The 11,647-nt window shown below is 30.3% G+C and overlaps 1 protein-coding gene across 1 annotated transcript; it reads left to right on the forward strand.

The window, feature by feature from the left end:
- Positions 1 to 5,402: 5,402 nt before the first annotated feature.
- HB40 (homeobox protein 40) lies at positions 5,403 to 7,466 on the forward strand. Its single transcript, XM_047296821.2, has 3 exons — positions 5,403 to 5,626; positions 5,709 to 6,028; positions 7,078 to 7,466. The coding sequence occupies exons 1-3, from the start codon at positions 5,536 to 5,538 to the stop codon at positions 7,333 to 7,335; spliced, it is 669 nt and encodes a 222-aa protein (XP_047152777.1). The 5' UTR covers positions 5,403 to 5,535; the 3' UTR covers positions 7,336 to 7,466.
- The last annotated feature ends 4,181 nt before the right edge of the window (positions 7,467 to 11,647 follow it).

Here is an 11,647-nt window from a genome sequence, read left to right on the forward strand (position 1 = left end):
ACATAAAACAAATCCACTGCTTAAAACTAAATTGCACGTCCCAATGGCTTCAACATGTGAACTCATCTTGCTTCCTGAATAGATGCATTGTTCACTTCCCATCGGTTTCCTTAGGTTTTCCATACCCTGCAAGGTATTAGAAACATGGATTGTAGAACCAGAATCAATCCACCATGTGTTATGATTAAAACTAGTCAAATTAGATTCATAACAGACAAAAGCAAACAAGTTACCTTTCTTTTCAAGCCAATCCTTAAACTTTTGACATTCCTTCTTCATGTGTCCCTTCTTTTTACAAAAGAAACATCTGGACTCCTTCTTAATAACTGGCTGAGCAGGAATCTTTCCCTTCTTATTAACTTGGTTCTTCTTATTCTTAAATGAAGTAGTCAAGTTCACCTTCTCCCCTTCTTCCATCAATAGCCTTTCTTCTTCTTGAACACACATAGTCAATAATTCATTAATAGACCATTTGTCCTTATGTGTGTTGTAAGAGATTTTAAAGGGAGCATAATGGTGAGGCAAAGTGCACAAAATATAGTGCACTAGGAAAGAATCAGACATGGTAACTTCCAAAGCTTTCAGTTGAGCCACAATGTCCCTTATGCGCATGATATGATCACGCACTCCTCTAATTCCAGTGAGCTTTAAGGATGAAAACTGCATTATAAGAGTACTGGCAAGAGATTTGTCAGATGTCGTAAACTGCTCATCAATAGCCTTCAGTAAATCCTTGACATTCTCATACTGATCAACCGAACCCCGGATTCCAGCGGAAATATTGGTTTTTATGAACGTTACGGAGAGACGATTTGACCTCTCCCATTTTTCATAAAGTTCAATGGCATCTGAATTGCTAGTCTCAGTAATACCCGGTGGTTCAGGTTTTCTAATAGCATAATCTATGTCCATCCAGCCTAAATGAAGAAGAACTCTCTCCTTCCAAATCTTATAATTATCTCCTTTCAATTCGGGAATACCACACTTGATATCAGAAAAATTCACAGATTGAGAAACTGCAAATTCAAAGTTACATGCTTATTATATAATTTGAGACTAAAATAAATGTCATGTTTACCAATGTAAAACATGTCTTTACCAATAAGTCTATTAACATAAAACTTGCCTGTGGGCTAAAGTCTTACTCAATTAGACTCATTTAACCTAATGATAAAACTATTAAATTATATCACATTCCTAATTCCTGTGGGAAATTTAAGAATTATAATAAACATTTTATCCTAATTAATCATACAAATGTAAGGAAAATCCTGTGGGTATATTTCATCACATTATATATAATTAATTACAATTAATGTTTCAATAATGTGATCTTTATAATATAATTTAATTAATTAAAGATGCTGTGGCTACTCTCTAATTATTAAAAAATTATATTTATCACTAAACATTAAATTATCTTTAGGTCTTATATTTAATCTAAATATAAGAATTATATTATAAATAATTAATATTCAAACTTTATTATACTAATATAAAATATTAGTAAATATTCCACGCATTACAGTAATATCCACGCATACCACTGGTATATATATTATATATATTATATATATTATATATATTATATATATTATATATATTATATATTATACGCATAACAGAAAACATTATATATTTATGTGCAGAATGAAAACAAAGCAAAGGAGATAAAACCAGAAGCGTACATACCAGAAGCAAGCAGCGTACCTTCATCACGTATGTGTACAACAGATAAAGAAGAAAAAATAAAAACTGAATATATTTTTCTGAAAGATGCCCAAAATGAAACGCAAAAACAAATGTCGTTTCAATCATCTTCAACCTCCAGTATGGTTCCAACAAGCATGAACCCAATAATATGTGAGGGTTTTAGCATCAAAATTTCACAGAAAATTTCACAGAAAATTTCTTCTTTCTCCAGTTTCAAAACAATTAATAAAATTAAAAACACAATACGCAAAGGAGTGAACCAAACAAGGCAGAGGAAAAATAGCTCTGATACCAAATGATAAAATAGCAGAGTATGAAATTGACCTAAACATGTTATATTAACATCACAGTAACACATTCAGATCAAAAACAGCGGAAGAAAAAATGAAAGAATAATGTGCGTACCTCCTGCCATTGCAATTTTGTAAATCTAAACACAAGACAGCTTTGTTTTCTAAACCTTGACTCACTCAAACTCGATGGTGTGTTTTTCTGAATAGAGGAGTAGGCTTAGTGATCAAAACTGAGAGTAACCCATTCCCTTATATAAAGTCTGGCCATCACAGGTTTCAAAATAAATGGGCTTTACGTTTAAAAATTAATAACTGCTCTATAACCTCTATGCAGTTAAAAGCATAAAAAAAATGGCTTAATGGACCACTTTATGTTCCTTAAAAATAGGAACTGAAAATGCTATAATATTTATTTTATATTTAAAATAATGCTAACACTAACAACAACCATAATCTGCAAATAACTAAGAGATCAATGCAACAATCAAATATGACACATTCATGGAAAGAAGATTGTACCTGGTAGTGAAAAAAACTTGGACAATTTGATGTCACCTCCTAACCAACAAGAGATCACAGATAGCTAGCGACCTTGCTTTAATTATATGATATTGTGGTGGAAATGTAAGCGGCTAATGGTAGTACTGTTATATATGTTGAAGGGAGTTTTTCCTTTTTATCAACGGAAAAAACATATATAATGTTCAAACTTACGTAAAACACACTATCAAAAGTTGTGGTTAGGTAATTTGTTAAAGTGATGTTCGTATAAAACATGTACTCGTGATAAGCTTTTAGTTTGACCTTAATTTCGAATCATGATAACTATGGTATGTGGTTTAGAGAGCTATTGTTGGGGAAAAGCATACGTACTAGTCTTATATTATATCTGGTTTAGACAATGGTATGAGATTAATGTTGATTATGGAATTTTATAGGTGATTGTTAATACTGTGATTATATTCAATGCTAATTTCTAATGATAAGTTAAGTTGTCATAGAATATAATATTAGTAATATGATAGACCATTAAGTCATTATTATCGAATATTAAAAATAAAATATGTACTTTTTCAGTATAACATTTCGTGCTTACCAAAATATAGATTAATTTCATTCGATTTATGTATGCCGTGTATTTTTCATCCCATTTTCTCCTCTATTTTCTGTCTTCAGGCAATCGACAGCAGTGACTTCTCCAGCAACCTGGTTCTCCCGTTGCAACATATTAAAGGTAAATAACATTAATTATCCACTTTGTTGTTGCATTGTTGAGTGGGAACTGGTATAATGTTGCTATATACTTGATTGATACATTGTCTTTAATGACTTTGTGGAGATGAGTTTGAGAACAAAAGTACATCAACTTTAGGACGCATATATAGTAAATGGGAATCCTTTTCTTTGTATTGTCATCCATCATTATCTTTGTCGATTTTGTCGTTATCATCACCTTAATTCTCTCTCAAACTCAGTTTTTTCGTATTAAACTTTTAAAATTAATAATCACACTCGATGATCAATCATTAAAATATCTGCATACAAACATATTCTCCTCATCCTAATTCCCTTTTCAGGTTTAATTGAATTATTAAATATTCTCATAAATTTCATTATAAATATATAAAGAAAATCATTTATTTCTAATTATTTTCCCTCACCGGTCATGAAGCAAGGCAAAAACATCATCCACTTTTGAAAAAAATACAAAAATAGACAGATTTGCGAAAATATAAATAATATCAATGTGGTACGACTTCGTTGTATCCCATTACTTTAAAATATTTGTATAAAAATTACTTCATTCTAATATAAATTTATTATAATAAAGTGGTATTAAGGTGATATGATTTATCCTGTAATTTGTTTCAAATGTATAATTTTTGAAAAGAATTGTATGATAAAGGTGTTTTTGGTTAGATTGAAGAAGAAATTGGGAGAAGGAATGAGTACGTAGACAATGACGCAAGTAAATGAAGGTTAGAGGGAGGGGGAGACAGAGTGAGAAGAAGTAGTTTAATTGGTAGTGATAATGGTGAGTGATCTCGAGCCACGCATGGGCTTAAGAAGAAATTTAGAGAGAGGTTAATTAGTATTAGGGGACAACAAAAATAGCTTAAATGTCCAAATCCAGAGGCTAACTTCTCTTAATTGTTTATTAAGCTCCAGGTGCTCAACTTTGGGATCACAACCCATCACTCTTTCTTTATTCCAAAAGGGTTGTTAGGTTGGTTGGTGCCCATCTCCTTCTCTTCTTTTTCACACACACACCATTATCATTTTTTTGACCTTCTCTTCTTTGTAAATCTCTTATTCTGGAAAGTCCAAACAACTTCCCTTTATACACAAACACAAGCTTTACAAAACCATTCTACCTTTTTGCATACACTCCACAATCCCTTTATCCACCTAATTAATTATCTTCCTTCCTTCCTTAACCCTCACTTTCCATTTCTTAATAATTTCTTTTTAACATTTAATCTTTTACACTTCTTTTCCTTACTTCTACTCACAATTTTCAAACCACAATCATACTTTAACACAAACAACCTTTTACAACTATTTCATATTTCCTTTCACTCTCTCTTTCTATTTTTTTTTCTTTACAAATACAAACAATTAGTTTTATTAAGATCATTTTACTCTATAGGAGTGGATTGATAAATGATAGTTACTGTTTTCAAAGAATAATTTTCCATATATTTTACAGGGTGAAGAAATACATCCACGATATTTCGTAAAAAATATTTCCAAATTTAAATGAACTTCTTTTGAAAAAAAGAATGTTACATAATTATGTAAAAACACATTAATGGATCAGTTTATATTTCTATACAAACTAAGCTTTTAAATTCAACTTCATAGATGAATTACTCAAATAAAGGAGGAAAGTGTAGCTTTTTTAAACGGTGCAAGTAAATGTGGCGTACAAATAAAATGTTGTGTATTCGTATTATTAGGTGTGAAGTTGTCATTGGTGTGTCTATAAGTATATAATAAAAACTTTAAAATATTTTTTTATTAAAAAAATATTTACTACAGCATAAGAGTATAAAGTTATTTAACATTTAAATTCGTAGACCAAATTAATATATATAATTTAAAACTTTTCGTACGAAATATTCGTAAATACACAATGAAAACCACTTATTATATGCGTCGTACGTATAATTTCCCTATGGTCTATTGTGATGCGTCCGTGCGTATTTTATTTCCTGGTGTGGCTTGAGTCGTGACAAGTATTAAATAATAAACTGTAAAAACAGAATGGCAGTGATTGCGAATATGTGCAGAAGTTGGGGCATTTTGGTAGAATGCATTATTCAACATCCTTGAACACAAACTAAGTGGACAGGCATCATCTAGCTATAAATATGCGAAAGGGCTATGTTGTCTCTCTAAAAACAATATCCTCTTTTTAAGGAGAAGAAAATAACATCACACACGCACAGACACTGGTTTTGAGATCAAAACCAGTGGAGAGCGATCGAGCTAGTTTGCTAGGAACAACATAACACACCGTACCACAATGAATCATCGACCTTTCCAAGACAACATGATGTTCATCCCTCAGTTATACCCCGCCGATGCACCATACACTCAAATAATTGCTCAACAAGGTTACAATCCATGCCCAAACGTTGTTCTCAGTTACTTCATAGACCTTACTTTTAACTTTTGGTGTCTGTCATTGTTTTTCAGGGGAGAGTAAGAAGCCAAAACGCCGTCGTGGTAAGAAGAACAAAGGAGGAGAGAACGGTGCCTCCGAAGCCAACAGGAAGAGGAAGCTCAGTGCCGAGCAAGTTAATCTACTTGAGCAGAACTTTGGAAATGAACATAAACTTGAGTCTGAGAGGAAAGACAGGCTCGCATTGGAGCTTGGTCTGGACCCTCGACAAGTTGCAGTGTGGTTTCAAAACAGAAGAGCTCGCTGGAAGAACAAAAAACTAGAAGAAGAGTACTCACACCTTAAAAAATCCCACGAAGCCAACTTGCTCGAGAAATGTCGATTGGAGACCGAGGTATACCTCTTTTTTTTTTCCTATCTCTCTTATTTAATACTAAACTAAAATTCAATATCTTTCAGTAACTTCAGGCTAGAGTTTGGTTTTCCTAGAAATTTATTCTGAGCGCAGGTATATTTAAAAGAAGAAATCGTACACAATTAACAAGAGAGGGCCATTTCATTGGCCCATATTCGTTCTTGTGCTTAGGAAACTTTTTCGGAAAAAAAAAAACTGTACTGAGAGTATGACTTTATGACCTAATATTGTGGAAACTGAAAGCAGAAGTGGAGGTAGTACGCTGCCTAGAGAGTCTGAAATTGAAATTTCTTTGTTTTCCACCAATCGATACTTTGTACAGAAGCACCGCACAGTTTACACTCAACCAACCGATAGTGTGTCATTTTCTTTTCTGAAAACAGAAACGTCAATTTCGGGTTACATGTCACCACGTTACATCTGTGTTGGCCTAGAAATTTTTTATTCCCATATTCCTTCTTTAACTCTGTAAGTCGTCTCTTTATTTATTTGTTTAGGAATTTTGTGGGAGTAGTTTAATTTATCGAAAATGTTGAAAGAGATGTAGAAGTCTTCGCATGCAAGCGGTTCTTCGGGGCAAAGTAAGGGTAAGAAAAAACAAAAGAGAAAACAAAGAAAAGAAAGTAGAGGAAAGCGGAAACTAAGACCCACCATATGAACGTGCGCATATGAGCTCTGGGCTCGAAGAAACCTAAGTCACACTTGAGTTCTCGGCCATAGATAAGTCATGTGAAAAAAATAAATAAAAATCCAATAATAAAAACAAAAGAGGAAAAGCCACTAACAAAAGGAACAGCAAACTGCCACCTTAGTAGACAACAAAGGGCACTGTTTCTTCCATTTGTTCGATAAGCTCCGTACAGTATTATTAGGATAACTGGTGTTGGGCTCCGATGGAGGCCCACTTTCGAAGAAGACACGTACCATGTGTTCCCACGTGAAATGGCATTAGCCTGAGATGAATACCTCTCATTTGTCTATATGTAGATATATTCCCCTAACAGAGTATGAAATCTGTGTGGTTTCAGGTATTGAAGCTGAAAGATCAACTTTCTGAGGCGGAGAAGGAGATCCAGAGGCTGTTGGAGAGTGGTGATAGAGTTCCGAGTAACAGCTCTAGCTCGTCACAGTCACAGTCACAGTCACAATCACAATCACAATCTATGGAAGCGGTGGACCCAGCATTCTTCGGGGTGTTCGGAGTTGATGGGTATGATGATGATGTGTTTTACGGGCCCGAGACTCACTGCATGAACGCCTTGGAATGGATTAATCTGTATATGTAAACAAATAGGAGTTTAGAATTATGTAGATAATGTGAATGATCCAATGTATATTGTTCCTAGCTAGGTAGCTAAGTGTGTTTGTTTGACTATGGTTTGGAATTGGAAAGTATCCATTAACATAATATTTTGCATTTTGACCCAAAATTCTCCTGCTATATATTTTCCTTTCTCTGCAACCTTAGTTCGCGTCAGCTACGAAGACATAGTGCTTCCGTCTGTTTCTTAATTTTGTAACAGAATAATAATTTACCTCCCCAAAGCTGCATTTCATATATTGTTCTTGAAAAATATTTTTTAACAACTTTTTTTTCTTACAATATTTTTATAATAATTTATGTGATAATAAGTGATTATTCTGTTCTTAATATACAAATCAATCAAATAATAACGTATAATTTATTCTCAAAAAATTGTTAAAATAGTTTGGTTGTTTGTTTTTTTAGAAAGAGAAGATCATACACAAACTTATAAAATAAAAAGAACAAAGACAAACTATCCATTGGAGTAATATATTAAATATTAACCCTTCCCATCCCAATATTGGTTTTATTTTTCTTCTTCTTTCGTTTTCCCCCTTACATAAAACGTTGCTAATTGCATGCACATCTCAACATTTAATTATCTAATTTGTAAACGAGTGATGTTTGATCTTGTATAAAATATGAGTAAAACTTTTACTGGTAAGTTGTACAAATTTGACGTAGAGTGACTCCTTTTCTTTTGATTTATTTATCTTAAAGTCTTATTTGGAAATTTTATTCCTTTTGAGTGCAGGAGACTGTTTTATTTTATATCTAAACTTTGGATGTTGTATGAACATCTCATTTCCCCTTTTCACATTCTTCTTTATGTTTTTCTATTATAAAATAAATTTTAAATCTAATTCAATTTTATAAAATTTAATATAATAAAATTTGTATTAACCTTTATATTTATATATATATATATATATATATATATATATATATATATATATATATATATATATATATAAAGATTGATCTAATGGTAAAACTTACTAGAGATAATGACAAAGATTACAAATTTAACTCTTTCACTAAGATTTAAAATAAATAAAGTTGATTGAAAGGATTTGCAAAGAAGGTTGAAAAGATTGTAAATTTAACTCCTTTCCTAGAAAAAACTAACAACTATAATTTGCTATACTTTTATTTCTAGTTAATTACGTAACCTAACGAGGATAATGGAAAAACATGATCATGGAAGTCTATCTACTTTGAAACAATCGTTCAGTCATTTTCTTTTTCCTCTTCTGTCCTAATTTCTACACTTCTATGCTTACTAATTATATAATACTAAGCAAATCACCTGAATAACTGTATTATATCTTAATAGCTTGAATAATGTATGACAAATACACAAATAACTCCTTCTTTAAGATTGTCTGATATAAAATTTATTCTTAAATAATAAAAATATTGTCTGATAACAAATTTAATACATACAAAAAGTTTATTGTAAATATTGTAGTTGGTATTTATAAAAATGATTTGAGTACATACATACATGTGTATAGAAGAGAAACCTTCCTTGATGATTAAGATTCTCTGTTGCAGCGGATGTCTCCAAGGTCAGTGACAAAACCTCTCTGTCATCAGCTTCTTCCTACATCTTATCATGTTCTTCCTGCACCCTACCATTTCCGGAATTTATTTTCCGGAACACAATTCTTTTACGAAAAATGCTTTCCAGAAACTTTTTGATGGGATGGGATAAAAATTTGACGAGGTACAGGAAGTAATTGCAACCAATCTCAGATTTAGTGGACCAGCGTAGTGACGTACTTTTTTATAAGTGGCCCAATCTTACTATATATTGGGTTCTTTTAAGGGTGTTGCTCCTTCCACCACCACCCTATACTTTCTCCACCTCCCCATATTATTTTAAATACAATTATATCCTTAAGTTAAAAAGATTTTTACTTTTATCCTATTTTAAATAATTTGAAACTCTAATTGTACTTTCCCAGCACCTACCCACGGAACTCTCTTTCTCTTTTTCCATTTTCGTTTCACCTCCTCACCTCCCGCACTTCCATTCCTTTTTCTTCCCAGTTTTTTTTTGTTTGAAAGTTTCCATTGTCGTCGTGGTGTGAAGGAGCGTCGTCGCCGTGGTGTGAAAGAGCGTCGTCGCCGTGGTGTGGAGGAATATCGAGGAGCGTCCAGAGCATCAACCAGCATGAGGAAGTATACATCAACGGAGGTGACATCCTTCAACGGATGTCCCCTAATAAAAAAAACTCTAAAATAAAAAAAGTAACCTTTAAACGGAGGTTACATCTTCAACAGATGTCAACATCCGTTTAAGGTAAAACGAATGTCGACATCCGTTTTTCCTTAAACGAATGTTGACATCCGTTGAAGGATGTCACCTCCTTTTAAAGGTTACGTTTTTTATTTTAGAGTTTTATTTCAAGGTTTATTCGAATACGAGGAAGCATGACACGCACTGCACCACTCCACGCGCTGCACCACGAGAGCGATACTGCACCACGAGAGGGAGACTGCTTGGTAATTCTTTCCACCACCACCAACCTTTGCAACTTGTAGTATCTTACAACGATGACGAAAGAAAGAGAGGAAGAAATATAATGTTAAAATGAAAGAAAAGTATTTTACTCATGTACGGGACTAAAATAGGTTATTAGTAAAATAGGTTGTGAATGAGTAAAATTAAAAAATAATAACCCTAAAAATAAAATTTTACTGAGGGACAAAATAGTAAAGGGGAGGTGGAGGGAGAAAGGTATGGTGGTGGAGGGAGCAACACCCATTCTTTTAATGGCTTTCTTCCAAGTTGTGTCACATCTATACGTCCAAGATCTCATTCTGCACCTCCAAAAATAAAATTTTTAACCTTCTGAAATTTCATCATTATCTTATACTATAACTTTATAAAATAATTTATTTTTAATTTTAATAAATATATTTTTATTTTCTTCTTTTTCTTGTTAAAAAAATTCTACACCACCTTCATAATAACTAAATTTAAGATTCAAATATTTTTTAATATAATTTTATATTTTAATAATTATTAAAATATGATTTATGTTATAATAATAATTATTATAAAAATATAAAAATAAAATAATTAAAATAAAAATAATAACAATAAAAATAAAATTATATTAAATAAAATATTTAATATATTCAAATATATTAAATTATATTAAAATATTAAATTAAATTAAATAATTATTAAAATTTAAATAAAAAATAAAATTTTAAAATAATTATTTATCAAATAATAAATAAAATTATATTAAATAAAATATTTAAATATATTAAATTATATTAAAATATTAAATTAAATTAAATAATTATTAAAAATTATATATAAAATAAAATTTTAAAAGCCATTCTTTATCGGATATAGATATGCGATTCATATAGATATGTATATCCGATTAAGAAATTTTTCAAATTTAAATTTTAATAGTTATTAAATTAAATTTAATATTTTAATATATTTAAATATATTAAATATGATTTTAAGTATTATTTTTATTTTCATTTTTATTCTTATTTTAGTTATTATTTTTTATAGAATTATTTTAAAAATATAAATCATATTTTATTAATTATTAAAATATAAAAATATAATAAGTAATATTATAATTTTTATTTAAGTTTAATATTTATTAAATTTTAAATAAAAAGCAAAAGTATTAACATATTTCACATATTTTAATATATACATAAGTTTTGTAAAATTTTCATTTTTATTTAAAATTTAATAATTATTTAATTTATTTTAATATTCTATTATAATTTAATATATTTGAATATATTAAATCAAATTTATTATTATTATTTATTATTTTTATTTTTATTTTTATTATTTTATTTTTATGTTTTTAATATAACTATTATTATAATATAAATTATATTTTAATAATTATTAAAATAAAAATTATTTTAAATAATATTTAAATTTTAAATTAAATTAAATTAAATTATTATTAAGTTGGTGAAGATTGTTTTTAAGAAAAAAAAATGAAAAAATATTTATTTAGTTTAAATGAAAGTTTTGAAAAAGTTGAAAGTGTATCAGAGATGTCAGAAGTTAAAAGCAAAAGCAAAATTTTTAAGCCAAATTTTTAAAGGTGCAAATCTTTGAGGTGTAGGATGAAACATTCTTCCAAGTTCTGTCCAACCCATTGCTTCTTAGACCCGATCAAATTTCTCATCCAGCCCTAATAGAAGGGAAAGATTGCTTTCCAAAAAACAAAAATCCAAATTGTTTATTGTGTTCCGGAAAATAATTTCCGAAGTAACAGGGTGGTGCTGGA

The sequence above is a fragment of the Vigna umbellata genome, chromosome 10 (genome assembly GCF_029865625.1).
Source record: "Vigna umbellata cultivar VRB3 chromosome 10, Vumbellata_1.0, whole genome shotgun sequence".
Lineage (NCBI taxonomy): Eukaryota > Viridiplantae > Streptophyta > Magnoliopsida > Fabales > Fabaceae > Vigna > Vigna umbellata.

Bases quoted from the DNA above. Each gene is read 5' to 3' on its own strand.
- HB40 (XM_047296821.2), top strand. From the start codon at position 5,536: ATGAATCATCGACCTTTCCAAGACAACATGATGTTCATCCCTCAGTTA. The intron at 5,627-5,708 runs GTTACAATCCAT...ATTGTTTTTCAG, and splicing joins TCAAATAATTGCTCAACAAG to GGGAGAGTAAGAAGCCAAAA. The intron at 6,029-7,077 runs GTATACCTCTTT...GTGTGGTTTCAG, and splicing joins AATGTCGATTGGAGACCGAG to GTATTGAAGCTGAAAGATCA.